This window comes from Nelumbo nucifera, chromosome 6 (assembly GCF_055504915.1).
Source record: "Nelumbo nucifera cultivar China Antique chromosome 6, China Antique-T2T, whole genome shotgun sequence".
Classification (NCBI taxonomy): Eukaryota; Viridiplantae; Streptophyta; class Magnoliopsida; order Proteales; family Nelumbonaceae; genus Nelumbo; species Nelumbo nucifera.
The window spans coordinates 11,512,998-11,538,922 of record NC_142654.1 but is presented as its reverse complement, the minus strand read 5'-3'; the positions used below and the strand labels follow the sequence as shown (position 1 = coordinate 11,538,922).

Below are 25,925 nucleotides of genomic sequence, written 5' to 3'. Positions count from 1 at the left end.
ACTTCGAGTGGCAACGACTGGTCACGTGACTTACGTCACCCATGATGTTACATTTACGGCATCGGGGCGGGGAGGTTAACTCAAAAAGGACGAAATCGTAATTAATATCAAAGGGAAGGGCATTCCCATAAGAAAATGAATGATTAGCTGATTTTGCTACTGGTGTTGTTATAAAGGAACTCACGCCTTTCGTTTCTCATCTTTTCTCGTGAACACGTGGTTGTCCGCAACTGCCCATCGGCTGTTACGCTTACGGATGGGAAAAAAGATGAGATCCAGAGTCCAGGAGGAGAGAGAGGGAAGCCCTGACTCAGCGGGGCCAATAATGGCCCACCCATAATGGAGTTATTAAAAAGTGGTAGGCCCCATTCACCGTGAAAATCTTCTCCATGCACCTCAACGCTGCACACGTAGGCTGTTGAAGGAAGCCAGTACCATCACCTTCTCTCTCCCTCCTACAGACATACAGACACAGACACTCACTAGACTGTAGTCAGTGTTTCGATTATATTGCTCACGCCTCCCTAGTGGCGTCGAGCTCCGGACCAGATCGTTCCTCTGCTCCCTTCTCCCTCTTTCAGTCCGAAGAAAAAAACCCTAGAAATGGTTTACACGCTCTCTGGAATCCGCCTGCCAACTTTTCCTCCAGTCTGTAGTTTGTCTCCGTCGAGCATCAATGGCGATCGAAGAAGTGTTAACTTCTCTTTCCTCCTGAAAAGAGACCCATTTCCTCGTAATCTCTCTCTCTCTCTGTCTATCTCTGTTCTGGTTGCGGACTGGGACTTTGTGTGCTGCCTGCTTCCTGCTTCTTTTTTTCTTTTATATTATTTATTTATTTATTTTCAGTATTTTGTTTTAGTAGTTTATATATTTTTCTATCTGATTTTATTGTGTGATTTTTTCATTTTCACAATCCGAAGTTTCTTCTTTCTGTTGGAGATATAGCCAAAATTTCTTCCTTGCTGCAAGTCAATTTACTGGTTTGCAATTGGTGATTTAAAGGTTAAACGTTGAATTTGTTTAAGTATCGTTAGAAGGCTGAGGTGGTAGGAACTTGATAACATCTAGGATAGTTTGCTAATGGCCCACTTTGCAGAAGAAGTGGAGATTCATTTGCTAGTAAGATTTGAAGTGGATGATGGCCTAAAATTTCATTAAGAAGCAATGCTGTTTGATTTGCGTGGAACATGTTGCTTAAGTTGAGATATGTGCGGCATAATTAGTGGATCAGTGATGAAAGATGTTGGAGGAGGGAAATTTAAACATAATTACTTAAAATGCATTACTTCGGAGCATCAGCTTTCATTTTCTGCCCAAGGGTCGGACTGTATTCACGACGGTAGAGCCGGCTTCTCTGTTGTTCGTGCATTTTTGAGTTGACTTGAAGTGGAAAAATCGGTGTTACTTCGCTATTTTCTTGTTTCCGCGGTGTATTTTTTGAGTTCATTTTGCAATTTGAATATCAGAATGTGAATTTGGATTTTTGTTTCTTATTCTTGGAAAGAATGAACAAGGTTAGGTCCATATCCAGTCGACCCCTCCCAAGACCCCAAATAGCTGGGACCAACATTAGGGAATGACCTTTTTTATTTTTGGAAAGAAAGAGGTAGTGGAACATTCTGGTGGTAGGAAATTGCAGGTTGATGAAGCAAGAGGTTTGTCTCAAATTCAACTGATTGAGATTGGTAATGGCTTCTCTGGACCATCTTCAGTTGTCGATTGGAAGAATAACTGCGGTGGCATCGTTGCAAGAGAACTTATGAACTTTGAATAATGTACTGGATAGAAGATACCAGTTCATGATGTAGTGGTAAAAACAAGGAACAAGGGTATAGAAAGCTATGTTTACCCTGAGGGTGGGCAAGAACCATGTATAGACATTAGGGCTGGGAAGTGCTTGGTTGCATTTCATTGGAACCTTAGATAATTGTTTTGGAGGAGTAAGAAGGCATGGTTTTCTTCTCGCTGGTGAGATTGGTATTTATAACAAATGGAGAAGAGGAATATATGACTCTCCTTCTGAAGATGAATAAACTTTATCTCAAGGTAAAATATATGGGTTTGTGAAGGGGTGTATGGATTTTACTCATAAAAAAGGGGTATATGGATTTTGGCTGCCCATTATTGAATGAAGATGAAGTGGTTTCTTCTGGTTGGAGGTCAGTTAGAAAATACTTCTGATTGCTAGCCACAAATGTAACAATACAAGGAATGATACGGGAAACTTTATCACCACATCTGGGTACTGTCTTCTAAGTGTCTTTTCTTTTCTTTTTTCCCTTTTATTCTTTTCCCTTTAATCTTGGACAATTGTTTTATTTAGGTGATTTACTAGATAGGTGCTGTTAAACAATTCTCCTCTTGAATCATAGGGCTTACTGGATGTTCTTTTGTAGGGAAGATTTTTGCTGGAAAATCTCCTTATGATTCAAAACCAATTTTGACGGTTGCTGAAACTGAGAAAATCCTAGTTCCTGGTGGTAATTCTGATGTCTCGTCATCCTCAACTGATTCAGGAGAAACTCCTGAAGCCATTTCAGAGGATTCTCAGGTTTGTGCATGATCAGCACCAACATCACATATTTTATTATTTTTTATATTTCTGGTGTTAGTATCAGAAATACAACTTGATTATATTGTATTTTGGTCTTTTGGTCATCTCGATGTGTAGTAATTTTCATTTCATTGATAGAGTTCTATATTGTATTTCACCTTTTGACTTCCTGCATATATGGGTTTTATACGTTACTGGCACTTGATGACCCTAGGTAAAGTAGTTTACGATTAATTGGCAGTTATAGTTTTTTTTTTTTTTTGAAGAAAGTAAGGTAATTTTATTAGAAACTCTATAATCAAGATACAACAAGCCCCCAAATGACAAGCTCCTTGCTGGGCAAAAAGACCAAGATACAACAGGATTACAACTCGCACAGCCGGCATGATGTTTTTTGTTTTTTTTAGTGTTTGTATGGCCTATGCTCATTGTATCATCTTTGTTTTTTTCCTCTCCTTGTATTTTTCCCTCTTTTGCTCCTCTTTGTAGGGTTGTTCTTCAGTGATATCTCATCACCTCCAGATGTACTGCTTTTTTTTTTATTTTAATAAGTTTTCTTTTTATTGATTACCAAAAAAGGACCCCAAGATGTTAGGCTGAAAGCCTTTAGCAGATGCAACCCAAGACACCGGCTTTCCAAAAGGAAAAGAACACTAACTCCTCCACTCCCTTTGACTCGTTGTGAAACACCTTCTATTCCATTCAGCCCAAACAGTGCTGATCACTGCAGCAGGGATGGACAGCCATACACACTGAGCTAACTTTGAGAGACCAGGCAGGTTCCAGCCCCACAGAAGATCGAAGAGAGAACTAGGCATAACCCAGGAAACATCAACTGCAGTGAGATAGTGCCACCAAAGCTGAGAAGTCAGGGCAAAGCAAGAAGAGGTGGTCTGAATCTTCAAGCCCCTCCCCACAGAGTGCATAGCACTGATTCGGCCCCTGCACACCCCTTCTAACCAGATTCACCTTAGTGAGGCATCTATTTAGAGTTGCAGTTCAAACTAAGGAATTAATTTTAGAGGTGGAAACAGAGTTCCAAATCTTATAAGTATCTGAAGAAATTATTATTTTTTTAAACTTTGGCAGTTATAATAAGTACATGAGTAAATTAATTAGAAACTTACTATGCTGTTTTTTAACTTCCCCTCAATATATCAGACTTCGTAATTCAACTATAATGGTAAATTGATACAACACTGTCTCCATTTGTTTTGTTTTTGCAAAACAAAATGGATTCTCATCTATTAGCAGGAGGGCATGTCTTTGCTGATTCCTATTATTCTTTATAAATGACTACTTGGTAAAAGAGTTTTTATTGATATTTTAATTGAGAGAGATATGTTTCCTCTTGTATTTGACATCCTATGCTCATGGATTTATGCATCTCAGGAAGTAGCTGGTTTGCCCATGGAAGAGGAACATAAGATTGATAATGCACAAAATACTGTTTCTTCAAAGCTTCCTAGTGGTGGCAAGGTTGTGGCTGAACAGGATGTTGATGATGGGGGTGCCAAACGAAAGGGTATTCCTCCACCTGGCACTGGACAGAGAATATATGAAATAGATCCGTTGCTGAAGAATCATCGTGAACATCTTGATTACCGGTAATGTCCTCTTTTCTATTAGATGTTTTTATGGCAAAGAAAGAAAGATATGAAACAGAAAAAAGCAGCAAAGTAAGTGGCTATGCCGCTATGTAGCAGGAAATCTATGCACTTGATGTGCATTGCTTTCGGTCCTTTTTGGTAGATCTTTGATTTTTTATTTATAATTTTTATTTGTATTTATAATATGATTTGCAAAAGTTATACAAAAAGGAGCTTGACCAATAAAAAGCTACAAAATGAAACATTACAAAGAGAATGGATGGTTACCATGTATTGTTTGCCCAAGTACGGCCTTTTTAGCCAAAGGCCCAAAGCATCAGCTGGTGAATAAGATGATCTTGAAATTTTGGATTCTAGACAGGCCTTGGAGATCATGAAGTTGACGATCTCTCTAGGTTTTGTATAGCCAGTGTGAAGGTCTTACTAGATCCCAATGGTAAAGATTATGTGATGTAGTATGTATGTTGATAGAAATGGCACCTCTTCTTTATTTCTTTCTTCAAAATTCCTTGGAATCCTTTCCCTAATTGAGCATGTTTCTTTCCTGGGTGACATGGAAGAGCCTATCCCCTCCTAAGTTTGCATGGGAGATGTTCTATAAAAATATTGCAATATGATTCAATAAAGGCATAAGATATGAAATGCTGGAAACTTACCCCATGCTTGCAGAGAATAGAATTTTTCTGTCAGAACAGAATTTCAAGAACACAAAATGGCAGAGAATCATGACTGATGGACTTGAGAAATCTTGGTTGGTTAGGGAGGGAATCAAAGGGATGCAAACAATAAGTTGGGTTAGGGACAGAAGTGCTCAGAATGAGTGGGAAAAACCTAGAGTTGTCTCAGTTGCAAATCACTGATGAGAGGATTATTATTTTGCAAGTACAGAGGGGAGGAGGATGACCATAACCTTAGGCTATTCTTCAGCTGGATGACAGGGTTTTTGGGTTAAGAGCAAATGTCTTTAAATGTAATACTTTTTGGGATCAACCTGAATGAGTTTGGAGTACAGGAGTATCAGCTCCTCGACCTCTAAAATGCTTAGGCTTGCCACTTGGAGGAAATCCAAGAGTTACCTCTTTATGGGACATTGTTGTAGAAAGATTCTCTAAAAAGTTTTATCTATCAAAAAAAAAAAATCTCTAAAAAGTTGCCTTCTTATTGGAGCTTGGTGACTTAAAGAAAGATCATATTCTCAAGTAGGCTAGTGTAAAGCTGGTGTGCGGCTGGAATTGGAGTATTTAGGGGATAAGAATATTGCTTTTTGGGTAAATGGGTTTGGAGATTCCTGATTGAAAGCTAATCTCTTTGGCATTCTACTATTAACAACAAATAGGCTTACATCAGAATAGTTGGGGCTTTGATTCATTCAGCATTGATGGTGACTTTTATCCATGAAAAGTTATTAATGAAGTTCTTCCAACCTTTATCTGGCATATCAGGTCTGACCTTATCTCTGGCCAAAAAGTCAAGTTTTGAGAGGACTTTTTTTTAATCAGCAAAAAGAACTGAGAATTTTATTAAAATGTACTCACTTTTGATATTATATTAAGTCTGATCAATCCCCACAAGGTACAAATGTTACAATTGTGCCCAAAACAATTGTTGCCTATTTACCCCTTGTTTTGCTAGAGTATCAGCCATCTCATTTACAGTCCTTTTTACCCAATTGAATGTAATGTTCAGCTCCTGTTTTATGCTTTCTATTTTCCTGAACTCATGCCTAAGATCCATGGCATGAGCTGTTTATTCTTTGCCCAAGAAATGATTATCTTTGAGTCCCCCTCTACTTCCAACTGCTGAAAGTTTGATTGTTTGGCAAGCCTTAAGCCTTGCAGTAGTGCCATCAGTTCTGCCTTTAGTGAGTCTCGCAACCCCAAGGGACCTGAAAACATAGCCAATACTTTCCCTGTGCAGTCTCTAAAAACTCCTCCAATACCTGCCATTCCAGTGTTTCCCATGGAGTTCCCGTCAAAATTCAGTTTTACTTTATTAGCTGCAGGGTTCTTTGCCCAAGAAATGATTATCTTTGAGTCCCCCTCTACTTCCAACTGCTGAAAGTTTGATTGTTTGGCAAGCCTTAAGCCTTGCAGTAGTGCCATCAGTTCTGCCTTTAGTGAGTCTCGCAACCCCAAGGGACCTGAAAACATAGCCAATACTTTCCCTGTGCAGTCTCTAAAAACTCCTCCAATACCTGCCATTCCAGTGTTTCCCATGGAGTTCCCGTCAAAATTCAGTTTTACTTTATTAGCCGCAGGGGGTGACCATACCCTAACCCTCTTTTCCTTTTCTCTTGAGGAGGCTGCCACTTCAGACCATGCCCTTACGATGTCATTTACTGAAAAATCTTTAAATGCATCAATTGTCTTTATCCAGTGTGCTGCTCTAATTTGAATAACTTCACATAATTCCTCCTTTGATCTGCTTTTCTCATTAAAAATCCTTCCAAACAGTCCATGCTACTGCAGCCCGAATTACATTCCACATAGTTCTTCCCCTCTTTTTTGGTTGTCTTAAGAAGCTTGGGCTGAATAAACACACTATATCCTGTGGAGATATCCACCTGCAGCCAAAAAGAGAGCAGCAGATTTCCCAAATATCAAGAACAAGAGAGCAAGACAGCAATAAATGAGATAGGGTTTCACCACTTGCACGGAAAAGGAAACATATGTGGGGTGAGATGCTAACATTTGGCCTTCTTTTCTGAAGCAGATCACAAGTCTTTCCAAGACAAACTTCCCAACACAATACCTGGATTTTAGGTGGGATAGGCATGCTCCAAACTTCTTTCACAGGGAAGTTCTCCCCCAAGTTATTGGACTGCAAGAGAGCATTAAGGAAGGAAGCACAAGTGAAAACACCATTAGGGGTACAAGACCAAATTCTAGTGTAGGAATGTTTGGCCTTGGTGTGAAAATTTGAGAGAAAAATGAATTGATTGTATTGTCTTGGAAGGAGCATATACACAACTTTATATAGAATTACAGAGCTAATTTACAAGGTGATAAAATAGGAAACTAACTTTTCCTAAAAAACTAATTTCTATATCAGTGGGATTCTCCAATTAATATCCCATGATTCTAGGAAATTAAGTTTCCTAAACTGATGGACCTAAAATTATGGAGAATCAATCAGAGAGTCAATCTTCTACTTTCCAACACTCCCCCTCAAGCTGGTGAATATGCATCTTTCATTCCCAGCTTGGAGATAAGTCCTTGGAATGCCACACTGCAAAGCCCTTTTGTCAGCACATCTGCCAGTTGACCATTCGTTGAGACGTATGGAGTGCAAATTAATCCGCTATCCAGCTTTTCCTTTATGAAATGCCTATCTATCTCAATGTGCTTTGTCCTGTCATGTTGGACGGGATTGTGAGCAATGTTAATAGCTGACTTGTTGTCACAGAATAATCTCATTGGACCGTCCCATCTGATCTTTAGGTCTTCCAAAATTATCTTGAGCCATAGTAATTCACATACGCCTTCTGTGGGTTGTGGGTTGGGTGGCAGGTCGTTTGTTTCTTATTTATCTTCTTATTTTATTTCCTTTCATTCTTTCTCTTTTCCTTTTTCTCTTTTCCTTTCGTTTTTGGTTTGGGTTTGTGGTGGGGGGTTGGTTTTTGGGGTGTTTTTTTGGGGTAGGTGGGTGTGTTTGGGTGGTTGTGTTGTTTGGGTAGGGGTGGGGGGGGGGGGGGGGGGTGTGGTGTGGGGTTTTGTTTAGGGCGGGGGGGATAGGTAGTGGTCGGATGTTAATGCGGGGTTATTTAGGGAATGGTTTTTACTATTTTTCGGGTTTGGGGGTGGTTTTTTGGGTTGGGGTTGGGTTGGGGACCAGGTTATTCTTTTGGATTTTCCTTCTTTTTTCTTGTGTCAAAATGTTCAACCCTCTCCGGCTTGGGGCTCGTTTTGGTGGGTGGGGGGGGGGGGGGGGGGGGGGGGGGGGTGGGGGGGGGGGTGTGGGGGGGGTGGGGTGGGGGAGGTCTCCTTAGCAAGTCCAATCCTCTTCCCCGAATCCTGGTCCTGGAATATACAGTAAGAAGGATAGAAAAGCACATTACAGTTCATGTCATGGGTGAGTTTTTGGATGGATATCAGGTTAGTGGACAATTTTGGAACATGAAGGACACTTTTTAGTGTAAGTGATGGATTAATATGGATATCCCCAAGGCCAGCTACGGTAGTAAGGGAACCGTCTGCAATGGCTATTTTTCGATTGCTTGGGCAGGGGGTGTAAGTGCTAAAATGTAGTGAGGAGTGAGTCATGTGATCTGTGGCTCCTGAGTCAATAACCCATAAATCCCTAATAGGTTCATCTGAGACATTTAGTCCGTGAGGAATAGAAAACTTACCTGAGATTGCAAGAGAGCCTGTACCACTAGGTTTCTCCAATGATCCCAGAAGCCCCCTTAACTTTTCGATCTCCTCCTTATTGAACTTGGTCTTGTCTGGAGGCTTTTCTTGGCTCGGATGATTTGTGGTGAAGTTAGCTTGACTTCGACTCTTCTGTTGTCCTCCTCGGTAGCCCCATTCCCTATTCGATGGTTTACCATTCAGCTTCCAACACTTCTCTTTGGCGTGCCTTGGTTTCTTGCAATAGGTACACCAAAGAGACTCCTTGTTGTCCCGTGCAGAGGACAAATTTGTCTTCATTCCTTCCAGTATTTTCGGTTGTTCCATCCTTGTAGTCATGGCTGAACCTTCTAGTACTTGGGGTTCAAGCATAACCCCCCTACGGCTTTCTTCAGCACGAATCAGGGAAATAGTCTCATTTAGAGATGGTACCTCTTCTTTGCCGAGAATCTGGACCCTAACTTGATCAAATTCTGCGTTGAGTCCTGCAAGAAAGTCATAAACGCGATCTTTTTCGATAAAACTCTTTAGGATTGCTGCATCCGCTGCACATTTAGTCTCAATGCACCGATAATGATCGAGTTCTTGCCACAGGTTCTGCAGTAAATTTGCATACTCGGTAACTGTCTTGCTGCCTTGTTTAGTTGCTCCAGTCTTGACTTTGATTTCGTACACTTGTGCTGCATCACGTGCTTTTGAATATGTTTGTCGGACGGCATCCTAGATCTCTTTAGCCGTGGATAAAAACATACACGTGTCGCTGATTTCAGGGTTCATTGAATTCCATAACCATGACATGATCATGGAGTCAGCTTCGTCCCATGCATCAAATCTTGGATCTCCTTCCTTCGGTCCCGTCCCTAAGAGATGGCTAAGCTTTCCTTTTCCCTTTAAATATGTTCGAACAAACTGAGACCACTTCAAATAATTTTTCCCGTTCAACCTATATGCTGCCTGAATGTTTTGCAGGTCACCAGATGCTTGATGTGAGGAAACTTCTTCCGATTGTGCAGTGGTATTTGATACGGTGGCTTCTGACATATTGGGTGGGCTTCAAGAAAGAGAGAAAAACAGACAATGAAGGTTTGAAAAACTTAGTAAGGATTGGCGATGAAGGCCTAAAGAATCTTTCAGCCAATGTAAAAAAAAAAGGTAACTGTAATGCTCCACCAAACTGAAGAGTGGATCGAAACCACTCAAAATCAAAACTGATCCAAATGAAACCAAAGGGATTCAGTAAATCTGCTCTGGGCAACACCAGATCTAAGATTTCAGACTGATCTGATATCTCTACAAAGAGATCCAAGAAAAAAGGATGAATCCAATGGCGCAACAGTCCAAAAGAAGCAAAAATGTAGAGTTCAGATCTGTAGCCAATCTCGAAGAAGAATCAAGGACACTCAAGAACCTCCCAAATACTGTTTGAGAGTTCTTGAACGCAGCAGAGATGACCAAAGAGATACTATGTGTGGATTAGGTCGTAACCTGGCTCTGATACCATGTGAAAATTTGAGAGAAAAATGAATTGATTGTATTGTCTTGGAAGGAGCATATACACAACTTTATATAGAATTACAGAGCTAATTTACAGGGTGATAAAATAGGAAACTAACTTTTCCTAAAAAACTAATTTCTATATCAGTGGGATTCTCCAATTAATATCCCATGATTCTAGGATATCCCATGATTCTAGGAAATTAAGCTTCCTAAACTGAGAGTCAATCTTCTACTTTCCAACACTTGGACCTAACAAGAAAGTAAGGAAACTCAGAAGTGCAGTCAGAAGACAACAGGAAGATGGCAATCAAAAATTTAACAAATAGATTTGCTGATTCGGCATTCAGTGGGGTTTGTTATGGGTATCAAGTAGGCGTGGTTTTGTTTTTTACTTTGGGTATTCTTTGGGTGTTGGTTTGTGTTTGTTGTTACGTGTCGTTTCTTTCTGCATTGTGTGGGGTTTGATTTTGTGGGTTTGGTTTTGATGGATGGTTTTATATATTTGGGTGTCTTAAGCATTTGTTGGTTGTTCTCTGGGTGTTTTATTTTTTTCATTCAGTGATTGCTTATCACTTTTTCTTGTATCCTATTTCTGTTTTTTTTTTTTAATTTTATTTATCTTCAAAAAAAAAATTTCTAGTGTCCTCCATTGACTGATCAAGGAAAGTTTGGTGGAGTTTACCTAGTAATTGGATGAGTGCCTCACACTCATTGTCCTTCAAGCCCCTTCTAAACCCGAAATCCCAGTTAATCCCTGAAGGTGTCAAGGAAGCAAATTTCGAGACAGGTTGTTGTTTATAGTTCGATAAGGAGAAGAGACTAGGAAAGACAAACTAAAGGGGGGTTTTAGCCAGCCAAAGATCTTCCAAAACCAATACCCGGGTCCCACTTCCCATATCATATATGATATAATTGATAAAATTTGGGTATACCACCTGTATTGGTTTCCAAGGATACAGTGAAGTTGTTGAAGAGGCTACTTTTGCATCCCATCCATTGTTTGTTGTCTCATAAATGCTTGCAATTACCATATGCCCAAGTCTGTCATTTTCCATTGGGAATCTCCATAACCATTTCCCTAATAGTGCTGTATTTTTGGAGGTTAGGTTTCCTATTCCAAGCCCACCTTGCTCCTTGGGTTTACTAACTTTCTCCCACTTCCCTAGATGATCCCTCTTCTTGTCCCCTAGTACCCAAAGGAAGTCTCTCATGATTTTCTCAAATTGACTTGCAACTCCAGCTGAAATTCTAAAGGTGGAAAGATAGTAAATAGGTAAATTGGCTAATGTTGCCCTGATTAATGTTATTCTTCCACCCAATGCAATGTAATTTCTTTTCCAGAGTGCAAGTTTTTTAGTGAACCTTTTTAATACCGGTTTCCAAAAGACTTTTGACCTCGGGTTTCCACCTAAGGGGAGACCGAGATATTCCAAAGATCTATTGGGCCTAAGGCTTTTGAGGCCCAAAAGACTTTGGTGCCGGTAGACAGTAGAAAGGGTGTTCATCGTCCTCCTTCTTGCGACCTAGTTCGAATGAGGCTTAATGATAGCCTAGTGACAATAAGTTTTGCTGGGTTCCATTTTTCTTTTGATCGGAAACAGTAACTTTCATTAGACAGATTAAGAGAATACACTGTCACCACCCAGTTAAGGGTGTTTACCCCAAGAAAAATGCTTTCTGATTACAGAACAGCCCAAAACAAGTTCTCCATGAAAGTTCCTTGCTTTGCAAGGGTGTCGGCTAGGCCATTTGCTGTCCTCCTTGTCCACCTAAACAGTGCCCCAACCTCCCTTGCTAAGCAGTTTATTTCCCTCATGAATTGTCGATGTACCCAAGCCCCCAAGTTTTGTGACTGCAACCACCCAATTAATAGTTTAGAGTCCCCTTTTACTTCAATTTGGTGTAGGCCCCATTGTTTATCCATTCTTAGACCTTGTAGCAAGGCCATAATCTCTGCTCTCAAGGAGTCTCCATTACCTATCGGACCTGAATACGGTGCAACCAGTCTGCCCTCCCTATCTCTGAAAGCTCCTCCCACCCCAGAAGGACCCGGGTTGCCTAAGGATCTCCCATTGAAGTTCAGCTTCACCCATTGATGTGCAGGAGGGATCCATTGCTCCTTTATCACAGGCCTCAATGAAGAAGAGTTTGCCACAGTGTACCATCCTCTAGACAAATCATCAGCTGAATAATTTTTAAATAAAGGATAAGCTTTAAGCCAATGAATGACATTGGTAGATATGCAATCAATGATTTGCTCCTTAGATCTTTCAGAACCCTGGAAGATCCTATTGTTTCTTTCTTCCCAGGTTGACCACAAAACAGCTGCTCTTGTTCCTCTCCACATTGCTCTCCCCTTCTTCTTTGGAGGTCTAAAGAAGTTTGGGTCAAAGAGTCTTACTACATCCGAAGGAGGGGCCCACCTGCAACCAAAGAGAGAGGAAAACCAATTCCAAACAAAGGATACAAAAGGACGGGATATAAATAAGTGTGTAATGGTCTCACCACAGGCCAAGCAGAGGCTACACACGTGGGGTGAAAGGCATTAGTTTGGCCTTCTTTTTAGCAGCATATCTAAGGTGTTGATTTTCTGGAGTACCACCTCCCAGCAAAAGGCCCTTATTTTTGGGGGTACAAGGTTACAGCAAACCTCCTTTGTTGGAAAAGTTCCTGCCATGTTAGATGAATGAAGAAGAGCATTGTAGAAAGAAGCACTAGTGAAAAACCCAGAAGGAGAGGCTGACCAAATTCTACTATCCAAGCAAGACTGATCAAGGAACAGACTATTAAGAATGACAATCAGATCATCAAACATACCCATTTCAGACTCCCTCAACCCCCTCCTCAGTCCCAAATCCCAAGTTTTGCTGGGCTCTGTTGTCGGGTAGAAAGGAGGCCTCCTTAGAGTGGTGCAATCCTAGAAGCTAGAAACTAAGTTTGAGAGAGGATTGTGAAGAATAAGGAGGTTTTTGGTCATTTGAAGATGAGGTCAACGACATTGGTGATGTTTGAGTCTTTTGAGACATTGAGTATGGGTAGCCTGGATGGTTGATCTCACCCTTGTCTCCAAGAAGAGGGAGTTTTGGACAGAGTTACTGTTTTTGGAGGAAGAAGAAGTGGAAGGGCGTAGAGACTTTATTGCTCCTTTAACACCTAAGACCATGTTGAGAGAAGCATGAGAAGAAGATGATTGTTCTGTTAGGGATCAAAACCTTCACCCAATTAGTTCTTGCTCCTTCCCTAGGGGTCCTACAGTCATAGGGTAGCGGGACGAATGATTCTAGTGCCTCTCTCAGAGAAAGCAAAGGCATACCAGTAGCCTCAAAACCCAAGAATCAGTGTGTGCCGATGGATCCTTCTACTCAACCTCTTTTACACCCCTTTACTCCTTTGGGGTCTGGGAACTTTAGGCAGATTTCCAGTCCAGGCTCTCCTACTCCTACTCCTTTGGGGTCTGCTAACTTCCTTTCTATGTCTCTGTCAGATACTGAACAACTCCACTTGTTGCTTGAATCTCTCAAGGAAATTTAGAGGGAGGAGGAAGGAGGAAGGGATTTGGAATCTGATTTGTGAATGCCATGAAGAACTAAAGAGAAAGAAAGGGTATAGGGAGGAGATTAAGGTCTCAAATATAGAGAACAAGCTTACAGAAGTGGCTGGGTATTTAGGTTTAAAGCTGAAAGAAGTGGAGAATGTCAAAGTATACTCTAGGAAGGGAGATAATAAGGTGGGCAGATTAGCCAAAGAAACCTTGATTAAAGTCTGCCTACCACCCTTTCACATGTAATTCTTCTACCATGTGGCCAGCCTTTTTTCACACTTTTCTATCACCGGATCCCAGAAGCTTTCACTTCTAGGATTTCCTCCCAGGGGCATCCCCAAATAAAGAATAGGCCAATTTTCAATGTTGCACTCTAGAGCTTCCTTGAAGTTTTCCAACAAAGAATCACTTATGTTTACTCCCACTAAACTGCTTTTTGAGAAACTCGCTTTAAGTCCTGATACCATTTCAAAGCATGTTAGAATCTGCTTTGAATTTTTTATTGTCTCCAAATTAGCATCCAAGAAAAGGAGAATATCATTAGCAAAAAGTACATGGGAGACTTGAATTGCTTCTTTGCCCACTTCAAGGCCCTTCAGGCTTCAGAAAATTTAAACTTTTTGCTCTCTCAAAGAAACAACTTAACACATCAACAACTATGGTGAATAATAAGGGGGAGAGTGGACATCCTTGTCTAAGGCCCTGCCTAGCCTTAAAATAGCCTTTAGGCTCTCCGTTCACCAATACCTAAAACCAGGCAGAACAAATACAAGCTTTTATCCACTGCACCCATCTAGGGCCAAAACCTTTTAACTGCAGAATCTCTAGGAAGCAATTCCAATCGATTTTGTTGTACGCCTTTTCTAAGTCGATTTTCATCACAACTCCCAGGATGTTTTTTGTCTCCTTTCTTCTAAGCCTTCATTTTTTTTGATGAATCATGAATAATTTTATTAGGATGAAAATAAAGTAAACTGAAAGTGGATACAATCCAGAGTTCTCCCAGAAGGTGCAAGTTGCTGCCTTCCAAAACAAAGAAAATCAAAATAAAATTACAATTGAGCCCAGAACAAGTGATCCTTGTTCACCCCTTGCTTAGCTAGTAAGTCTGCCAGCCAATTTTCTGACCTCCTCTCCCACTAAACTCTCACTGTTAGATTGGAAGTAAGCCACTTAAATCTCCTTATCTCTCCCCTAAAAGACCAAGCTGCTGTCTCTGGTTCTTTTAGCCATCCAGTTACCACTTTAGAGTCACCTCCAATGATCAATCTCCAAAAGTTCAACTCTTTAGCAATTTGTGCACCCTGTGTAACTGCTTGCATCTATGCATTAACCGCATCCTCCACACCATTTAGGCCGGAGTATAAGGCAACAATCTGTCCCTCTTCATTCCTAAACACACCCTCAATACCAGAAGGTCCAGGATTGCCAAGGCTGCTGCCGTCAAAGTTGAGCTTTATGAAGCCTTCTTCTGGGGGTTTCCAGTCAACTACAGGTTTGTCCTTAGCTGAAGAGGAGTTTGCCACAGATTCCCAATTTCTCCATATGTCATCAAAGGAGAAAAGTGAGAATAACTCCAGAGTTTTAGCCAAGTTAATAGCCCTTATTATCAGACATTCCCAAATAGTAGCTACATCCCTTTCATCATTGTTAGTAAACTCTAGCAGATTCTAGGTTGAAGTAGAGAAGAAGAGAGAAAAGAGAAAGAAGAAGAAGAAGAAGAAGAAGAAGAAAGAAAGGTTCGGCCAGACTAGAAGAGAGTCAAAAATACCCTCCCCTAGCTGACCCACTTGTATTTATTCAAAAACATAGAGTTACAGGAAAGACCATTTTGTCCCTCATAGAAGATGGGGCACATAACTTAAACTCAGATACAATAGACCTTTCACTCTCAAGCAGATAATCCAGAATGACCAAAATACCCCTGACCCGAGCATTCTAACACTCCCCCTCAAGCTGGAGAGTATATATCATATAGTCCCAACTTGTTACAAATGTAATCTATTCTTCCTCGAGACAATCCCTTTGTGAGGAGATCTGCCCACTGATTTCCTGAGCTCACATGAGATGTGGTTATCACCCCACTTATTACTTTATCTCTTACAAAGTGACAATCAACCTCGATATGCTTAGTTCTCTCATGAAAGATGGGATTGGAAGAGATGTGAACAGTAGCTTGGTTATCACAGTATAATTTCATGGGTTTGTCAATTGAGAATCCCATCTCTTGAAGCAAGTTCTTCAGCCATACTAGCTCACATGTGGTATGGGCCATAGCCCTGTACTCTGCTTCTGCACTACTTCTTGCCACCACTGTTTGTTTCTTGCTCTTCCAAGTTACAAGATTGCCACCAAGGAAGGTACAATACCCTGTAGTTGATCTCCTATCTGATATAGAACCAGCCCAGTCAGTATCTGTGTACCCTACTATCTCAAGAGTTCCTCCACTTTGGTATAACAAACCACAACCTGGAGCACCTTTTAGGTACCTGACAATTCTTAGAACAGCTTCCCAGTGAGGAACCCGAGGATGTTGCATAAACTGGCTCACCACACTCACAGCAAATGATATATCTGGTCGGGTAATGGTCAGGTAGTTCAATTTGCCCACCAACCTTCTGTATCTTCCAGGATCATCAAACTCTTCACCCGCATCAACACTTAGCTTGGCATTGAGTTCCATAGGAGTCTCTGCTGGTTTAGCACCTAACAACCCTGTTTCTTCAAGTAGATCAAGAACATATTTTCTCTGACATAGGTTGATCCCATGTTTTGACCTCGCAACCTCTATTCCCAGGAAATATTTCAGCTTCCCCAGATCTTTCGTATTGAAGTGATCCTGTAAGAATTTCGTCAACCTGTTGATTCCATTGCTATCACTCCCAGTTATGACAATATCATCCACGTACACGACTAGCAAGATTTTCCCATCCTTTGAGTTATAGCTGAACACAGAGTGATCAACCTGACATTGTTTCATCCCAAAGGCTTTCATCACTTCACTAAACCTGCCAAACCAAGCACGTGGAGATTGTTTCAGTCCATAAATTGCCTTTTTGAGCCTACACACTTTGCCAGACTCCCCCTGAGCAACAAACCCTGGTGGTTGCTCCATATACACCTCCTCAACTAGATCACCATGCAGGAAGGCATTTTTGATGTCAAGTTGTACAAGAGGCCAATCATACATAGCAGCTAAGGAAATCAGCACCCGAACTGAACTAATCTTAGCCACAGGAGAAAATGTCTCCATATAGTCCACACCATACATCTGAGAATAACCCTTGGCCACCAACCTCGCTTTCAATCGCTCCACACTGCCATCAGGAAGATACTTCACTGTGTAGACCCATTTACACCCAACTGTGTGCTTACCGGAAGGAAGAGCGGTGAGTTCCCATGTGTGATTATGTTGTAGAGCAGAGAGTTCTTCTTCCATGGCTTGCCGCCACCCTGGGGAGGCAAGAGCTTCCTGGACATTCTTGGGAATGGGAACAGATGAGAGTAATGATGTAAATTTGCAATGAGAAGCAGAAAGGTGAGCAGTAGAAACATAGTGTGAAATGGGGTGAGAAGTACAAGTACGTTTACCCTTTCGTAGAGCAATAGGAAGATCAGGATCTGAAGGAGCAATAGCAGTAGCAGGATCCGTCGACAGAGGCTGAAGTGGAGGAGGGCCCGATGCACTTCTTCGGGTATACACTTGAGTGATTGGCGGCTTCTCAGTAGTAACAGGCATAGGATGTGCATCTGCAGTAGAAACAGGAGCTACTGGAAGGATGTCCTCAACAAGTACAGGAAGGGGAACCATAGAGGGAGAGGAAGAGACCCTAGCATCTGAGAAGAACGGAACTGACTCAAAGAAGGTGACATTAGAGCACACAAACGATTTATGGGATTTTGGGTTATAACACTTATACCCTTTCTGAGTCCTTGAGTAGCCAAGAAAGATACACTTAGTAGCTCGAGCATCTAACTTGTCTAACCCAGGCCCCAAGTGTTGAACAAAACAAACACAACCAAAAATTCTTGGGGTAAGAGGAAATGGAGATAAAGTGGGAAACAACACAGAGAAAGGGGATTGACTTCCAAGGATTGACATGGGCATCCGATTGATCAGAAAACAGGATGTAAGAACAGCATCACTCCAAAAATGTTTTGGGACATTCATATTAATCATCAAGGATCGAGCAGTTTCAAGAAGATGTCGATTTTTTCGTTCAGCTACACCGTTCTGTTGTGGGGTGTAGGCACAAGAAGTTTGATGAATGATCCCATGATGTTCTAGGTATTGCTGAAATGGTGAGGAGTTGTATTCTTTGGCATTATCGGAGCGAAGAATTTTAATATGAACACCAAATTGAGTGCGTATTTCAGCATAAAATTTTTGAAAAATAGGGAACAACTCACTACGATCTTTCATAAGATAAATCCATGTCATCCTTGAAAAGTCATCAACAAAGATTACAAAATACTTATACCCATTGTATGACACCACTTTAATTGGACCCCATACATCGGAATGAACTAAAGAGAAAGGACTTGAGACACGATTATCAACTCTTGGACTAAATGAGACTCTATGATGTTTACCCAATTGACATGACTCACAATCTAATGATGAAAGATGACTCAAGGAAGGAACCAGTAACTTCAAGGCCTTGAGAGAAGGATGACCAAGTCTGCAGTGCCATTGAAGAGGAGTAAGAGATGACTGAAAAGCTACTGGAGGACCACCACCATCAAGGTAATATAATCCACCTGCTTCATGCCCTCCACCAATCTTCCTCCCCGTCTTGAGATCCTGAAACACACAAGAAGGGTAGAAGGTTACAGAACATTTAAGAAACTTGGTTAATTTGCTGACAGACATAAGGTTAAAAGGAAACTTAGGAACATATAAAATAGATGATAAAGGCAAGGAGGAGAGATTAACATCACCAACACCACAGATAGGAGATGTAGAACCATTAGCAAGTGTAACTGTTTGAGGTGTGGAGGAGTGGGAAAGGGAAGAAAATACATCATGAGTCCCAGACATATGGTCCGAGGCCCCGGAGTCAATGATCCAATGTGAGTCTTTGGAAGCTAAGCAAGCCATACCTGAATGGGCAAGTGTAGCGGTGTTCTGCTGAGATGTTTGAATGAATTGCTCATATACTGCACGTGGTACACTCACCATTTCCTTCTCAGAAGCACAAGTAGATGTGGAGGGGATTGGTCAGTTTGCTGACTTTCAGTAATTGTGTCACTACCCTTAGTCCTAGCATGGTTAGCCCAAGTGTTGGGTGTACCACGCAAATCATAGCAGAAATTGTGTGCCCCTCTAAACCACAATCTGTACACTTTCTCTGAGTATAACTCCTTCCTCTTCCCCGACCTCCCCCTGAGTCTCGACCTCCAGTCCGACCACTAGCCCTGCTAAACATGTGACCACCACCACGGTTGCTTGGGAGTCCACTCCTGACACCACCACTTCTATTTCCATGACCATCACCTTTAGTCACTACCAAACCAGATCTGTCAGAGAGAGAAGAATATTCTACCGACTCAATGGATGTCCTCTTAAGACGAGCAAAAACTTCTTCAAGTGAGGGAAGAGCAGATCCTCCCAATATTTGTGCTCTGACAGGCTCATACTCAGCCTTCAACTCCACAAGAAACCTTGTCACATCAAGCTGCTCACGTTGCTGTTGTTGGATCTGAACATCTGATGTTAGAGGATGATACACATTAAGCTCATTACGAATGTTCCTCAAACTTGCATAGTACTCTTCTAAGCTTTGACTCCCTTGCTTCAAATTGAAATACTCTTGGTACAACTGATACACCCTAGTTGTATTGTCTTGTCCAGAGTACAACTTCTTAGCATGATCCCAGATTTCCTTAGCTGTATCTAGGAACATGAAGTTCACACTAATCTTTGGTTCCATGCTGTTCCAGAGCCATGTCATTATCTGTGCATCTACTTGTTCCCAGTCACTGAATCTAGGGGAATCAGAGGGAGGTTTCTCCTCTCTTACATGTTTTACCTTTCTCTTAGCCTTCAAGAACACCTCCACAGATTTTGCCCATGGTACATAATTCTCACCATTCAACTTGATGGATGTCATTTGAACACTTAGATAGTCTAGAGAAAGCATGACACCTGTTTTGTTATCATTCCCATTTTCAAATGAAGCCATCTTAATTATTTTACCTTCAAATATACAACACAACCTCACACTCTTTCACAAGACTTATCTCACTTATAACACCACCAATTCCAGCTTCTTTAAATACACATTGCACACCACACACTAAGGCTGAAATCACTCAGTCTTCACATCAAACACCTGGGCTGCACACTGCAGAACCATTCACCATCAACACACTAAGACTGAAATCACTCAGTCCTCACATCAAACACTTGGGCTGCACACTGCAGAACTGATTACACACAAGGTACAGGAGATCACTTTTAAATATTTTGAAACATAGATACACCAATCACCATGACACAACCACCACCAATCTACTGCTGTTGTGAACTTCAGCAGTCGACAACTCTTCTTTCAACATACATACGAAGAGAAATGCAGAGGAACACGACTGAGATGCATATCAGTCACACTGAGCACCACCACCACAACCAACTTTTGAAACAAAAAAAGAAACATTCACAGTCCCTTGGACAAACAATAGTAGTGTCCATACCTGTCTACATTCAGCCCTCTTCGATACTGAATAGAGGGTTTAGTATACCACTCCAACGACCACCACAGCAACGACTGAAGGCATCCTCACCTCCAGGCCCACAAAACGACAGCTCCTTTTCAGCCCCTTATCGAACCTCCACTCAGGTCAGTCGAAAAGGAAGAAGATGACTGTGAAAGTTGGCGGCGAACCCAGAAAGAGAACAGCAGCAAGAAAGAAATGAGGATACGACCTTACAGCTTTGATACCATGTTAGTAAACTCTAGCAGATTCTAGGTTGAAGTAGAGAAGAAGAGAGAAAAGAGAAAGAAGAAGAAGAAGAAGAATAAGAAGAAGAAGAAGAAGAAAGAAAGGTTCGGCCAAACTAGAAGAGAGTCAAAAATCACCCTCCCCTAGCTGACCCACTTGTATTTATTCAAAAACATAGAGTTACAGGAAAGACCATTTTGTCCCTCATAGAAGATGGGACACATAACTTAAACTTAGATACAATAGACCTTTCACTCTCAAGCAGATAATCCAGAATGACCAAAATACCCCTGACCCGAGCATTCTAACAATCATCATTAAAAATCCTGTTATTTCTTTCTTCCCATACTGTCCATACTAAAGCAACCCTTACACATCTCCATAACACTCTCTACCTCTTTTCTTAGGCCACCTGAAAGTTGTAGGGTCAAAAAGCTCCCTGATTTGCAGTGGCATATTCCACATACGCCCAAAAAGACCAAAAATTTTTTTCCCAAAGATTTACAACAAAAGGGCATGAAATTAGAAGATGGAAACAACACTCTCCATTTGCTTTGCAAAGGAAACACCAGTTTGGGGAGATGCAAAGGTTGGGCCTTTTCTTTTGCAAGGTATCCAAAGTGTTTAATTTCCCATGAGAAACTTCCCAACAAAGGACACCAACCTTGGGGGGAATGGGCTTAGACCAGACTTCCTTCCAAAAAAAAGGCTGAGAGTTAGGGACTCGACACAACTGAATGAAAAAAGAGGCACAAGAAAAAAGACCCAAAGAATTCGGAATCCAGACTCTAGCATCAGGTTTAGAAAGGTCCAAAAAAACTGAGTAGGGTTTTTAGCAACAAAGCAGCCTGATCAAGTTCAGAGTCTCTCAAATCTCTTCTGAAACCCAAGTTCTAACTAAATCCTGAGGACTGGGAGAAAGAAACAAAGGTTTGCATGGGTTCGCTTTTAAAAAGGGAGAGGGAATACAAAAATGGATAAAGGTCCTTAAGGGTGGACATACCAATCCAAGTGTCTTCCCAAAAGAGAATCCTATCACCAATACAAAGGTCATACTTGATAAGGCTGAGAAATTGGGGAAGGATACCCTGAATAGCCTTCCATGGAGAGTTTAGTGTAGCCTACCAAGATACTCTAGCATCCCAACCATTTCCTGCATAACCATGAATACTTCCCACAACCCTATGCCACAACCTCCCTCTCTCTAATGGCTATCTCCATAACCATTTACCTAACAAAGCTTCATTCTTCTTCCCAATATTGCCTAACCCCAAACCCTCCTTGCTTCTTACTTCTACAGACTAAATCCAATCTCACCAGGTGATCTTTCCTTCCTTCACCAGGCTCCCACAAGAAGTCCCTCATGATCTTCTCTAATTTCACTACCATCCTTTTTGGCATCTTGAATACTGAGAGGAAGAACACTGGAAGGTTCACTAATGTAGACTTAATCAAAGTATTACAACCCCCTAGAGACACATAACTCCTCTTCCTTGTTGATAGTTTCTTGGCACATCTTTCAAGAATTGGGTTCCAAAAACTTCCTTCCCATGTGGCTCCTAATGGCAAACCTAGATATTTCAAGGGCCACCTAGCAGTAGGGCAACCTATGGCTATTGCAACCCTATCCATCTCTTCCTCTCCCAAGTTCAATTCCATTACACAACTCTTTTCAAAATTGATCTTTAACTTAAGAGACAAATTCAAACAATTTGATCACCTGCTTCAAAATACTTGTCTTCTGAGGATCAGCACTCTCACAGAAAATAATTGTATCATCAGCAAACTACAAATGTGTGACAATTGTGCACTCTCTCCCAACCCTCCATCCATTAAAAAGTCCATGCTATGAGCTCTTGCTAAAATACTACTAAGCACCTCAGCTACCAAGGTAAATAGGAAAGGAGAAAGGGGATCCCCTTGCCTTAAACCTCTAGTTGTTGGGAAAAAGTCTCTGACCACTCCATTAACTAGGACTGAATAACAAGTCTTCAAACATCCTTTTATCCATCCACACCATCTCTCTCCAAACCCAAAATTTTTCAATGTCTCCAAGAGGAAGGACCAATCAACCATATCATAAGCTTTCTCCAAGTCCAATTTACACAAAACCTTTTTTTTTTTCTGTTTTTAAAATCCTCCACACATTCATTGGCTATCAAAATTTGATCAGTGATCTGTCTCCCTTCTAAGCATTCATTGGCCACTAGAATTCTTCTAAGCATTCAAAATCCTCCACACATTCTTCTAAGCATTTATTGGCCACTAGAATACTGTCGACTATTTGTCTCCCTTTCACAAATGCAAATTGATTTTTGGAAATTAGATCCCCCAAGACCTCTTTCAGCCTATTCGCAAATACCTTGGCCAAAATTTTGTATATTCTTCCAACCAAGCTTATGGGATGAAACTCTTTTACTTCCAAGATGCCTTCTTTTTTTGGAATTAGAGCTATAAAAGTTGAGTTGCTTCCCTTGTTTATGATAGCTGAATGGTAGAAATCATTAAACACCTCCTTTAAGTCCAATTTGATTGTGTCCCAGCAAGTTTGAAAGAAGAACATGGGGAAGCCATCCGGTCCAGGAGCATGATCCCCATCCATACTATCAATAGCCGCCTTAATCTCTTGTTCCTCAAAATCATTCTCTAACCAGGTCTTCTTCTCTTCTGATAAGGTATGGCCATCCAAAGAAGTCAAGAAGTGTTTTCTTAAAGAAACTATAGAAAAAACTTCTTTGAAATGCTTCAAAATGTTCTCTGCAATTTCCTCTTGATGCTCAGCATCTCTCTGTCCAACCTTCAATTTGGAAATGTGATTTTTTCTTGTGTCTCCCTGAGGCATAGCTGTGGAAAAAATTTGAGTTGTTGTCTCCTTCCTTCAACCATTTAATTCTAGATCATTGTCTCCAAAAAATTTCTTCTCTCCTGATTATCTTTTCCCAATCAGTCTTTAGTGCCTCTCTTTTCCTGAAATCTTCAATGTCTAGAGTCCCATTCTGCTCCTTTAAGTCTAGATCGTTCAAAGCCATAATTAACTTGTTTTTATCTTCTGTCCACTTTTTAAATTCCTCTCTTCCCCAAATCTTCAACTTTCTCTTCAAATATTTCAATTTCTGCAGGAAGTGAAACCCAACTCAACCTTCCACCCTGCATTCCTCCCTCCAAGAAGTCACCTTTTGATGGAAATCCTTGTGATAAATCCACACCATCTCCATTCTAAAAGGGGTTTTCTCTTTTTTCAAAACCTCATTTTGCAAGATGACGGGCCAATGGTTTGATGTTCATCGAAAGCTTAAGGCCTGAATTAAGTCGGGGAAATATTCCTCCCATTCGTTGGTTATCAGAAATCTGTCTAATCTGCTGCAAATGGCTCTTTCTTGCAAGTTAGACAATGTGAATTTCCTGTTGTGGAGAGGAAGATCTCGGAGATTGTGCCTAGAAATGAACTCTGAAAAATCCTTCATACTTCTAGTCAACCTTATATTGTTTGATTTCTCCTTGCAAAACCTTATGGTGTTAAAATCTCCCCTGATACACCAAGGAAATTCTTTAAACTCATGAATTGAGTCTAGCTCATCCCACAGTCTAGATCTTTCAGTGGGAGAGTTGGGCCCATAAACTCTTGTTAGGAACCAATTGAAACCATCTGAAACACAAGTGAAAAGAATTGATAGAGTGTAATCCCCTTTGTCAATTTCCAGGCCTGTCACAGTCTCTTCTCTCCACATGATGATACCTCCTGCAGTCCCAGTAGCTGGCATGATTGCCCATTTTCTCCCTCTGATTCCCTAGATAGCTCTAATGAGCTTTCTATCCACTACTTCCTTTTTTGTTTCCTGAAGGATTACAATGTCCGGATTTTCCCTGATTAAGGTGTCTTTGACTATGCTTCTTTTTAACTGCCCTCCGAGTCCCCTAACATTCCAGCTCAAGATCTTCATTTGATCAGCCCCGTGGTCTTGCCCTTACCGTGTCTACTACCAAAACTATAAGCCAAAGAAGGTTGTTGATTCACAAGTCCCAACTGTAGCCTTTTCAGCTCCCTGTTTGGTCCTTTTTTCAGATCATAATTCTGTTTCCTCCCACATTGAAACATCCCATTATTTTTGGGCTCTCCAACAGACTTACTACTCTCAATATTTTTACTAGCTATCCCCAACGCATTAGCCAGACTGTCGGAATCAAATTTTAATGGGTCTGTAGCTCTTCGTTCATGTTGCTAATTTAATCCTGGGGGGTTTCTTTTGTCATCTCCTGAACTTTGGAGCTTTGAGTGAGCACTGGAATTTGCCGTTGGTTGGGATAGAGGAGTAGCTGAACCTGGAATAAGAACAGAACATGAATTAAGGTGAGATAAGGTTGGTGTGGACAAAGGATTCGAAATAAGAGAGGTGGGGAGAGATGAAGAAGTTGAGGATGGTCCTGAGAAGGGTGGATTTGAAACCGAGGAGGTAAACTGGTTTGTCCTTGTATCAGAGATCTCGGTTCTGAAAATTCTCCATATTTTGGGTCCACCAGTTGCATTGGGTCTAAAATGTCAACCCTTTCCCAAATTTCTTTGCCTTTGAACAAAGCTCTGGATCTTCTGAAGGCTTCTTCCTGGAAAGCAGATTCTTTCTTGGAGACATAAGGGCTTGAGGCCTATGAAGAATCTTCCTCTTCTTCACTAGAGAACGTTTCAAAAATTGATGACGATGATGGGGTAGGGGGTTGATTCACCTCTCTAGGAGCAGCTTCCATGCTAAGGGGGGTATCAGGAAAGTTGTTGTCTTCGAACCGAGGAGTTGCAGAGGGGCTATGATTGTCAGCCTCTGTAGGCAACTGGGTGATATGGGCTTTAACATTCAGTTGGCCCAATATCTTTGAGAGCTTAAAGGCTATTTTAATTGCTAGACGGGGCCTTAGACAAGGATGTCCACTCTCCCCCTTATTATTCACCCTAGTTGCTGTTGTGTTAAGCTTTTTCTATGAGAGAGCAAAAAGTTTAAGTTCGCTGAATGGCTTTGAAGTGGGTAGAGAAGCAATTCAAGTCTCCCATCTACTTTTTTCTAATGATATTCTCCTTTTCTTGGATGCTGATTTGGAGACAATAAAAAATCTGAAGTGGATTCTAACATGCTTTGAAATGGTGTCAGGACTTAAAGTGAATTTCTCAAAAAGCAGTTTAGTGGGACTAAACATAAGTGATTCTCTGTTGGAAAACTTCAAGGAAGCTCTATGGTGCAAAGTTGAAAATTTGCCTATTCTTTATTTGGGGATGCCCCTGGGAGGAAACCCTAGAAGTGAAAGCTTCTGGGATCCGGTGATCGAAAAGTGTGAAAAAAGGCTGGCCACATGGAATAAGAATTACCTGTCAAATGGTGGTAGGCTGACTTTAGTCAAGGCTTCTTTGTTGAATCTGCCCACCTATTATCTTTCAGTGTTTTTGG

General features: G+C 41.2%; 1 protein-coding gene across 3 annotated transcripts in view; it reads left to right on the top strand.

Moving 5' to 3' along the window:
• Positions 1–207: 207 nt before the first annotated feature.
• LOC104587877 (1,4-alpha-glucan-branching enzyme 1, chloroplastic/amyloplastic) overlaps positions 208–25,925 on the top strand; it is a 123,651-nt gene continuing 97,933 nt past the window's right edge. The window contains exons 1-3 of one of the 3 annotated variants that reach the window (XR_002022160.2): positions 208–733; positions 2,397–2,551; positions 3,947–4,161. Coding sequence is in view for 1 of the 3 variants with exons in the window: in XM_010245635.3 (XP_010243937.2) it covers positions 604–733; positions 2,397–2,551; positions 3,947–4,161 (500 nt within the window). In the remaining 2 variants the exon portion in view is untranslated. Of the gene's footprint in view, positions 2,243–2,396; positions 2,552–3,946; positions 4,162–25,925 lie in introns of all 3 variants that reach the window. The other 2 variants (XM_010245635.3, XR_016077166.1) reach the window with 2 other exon arrangements.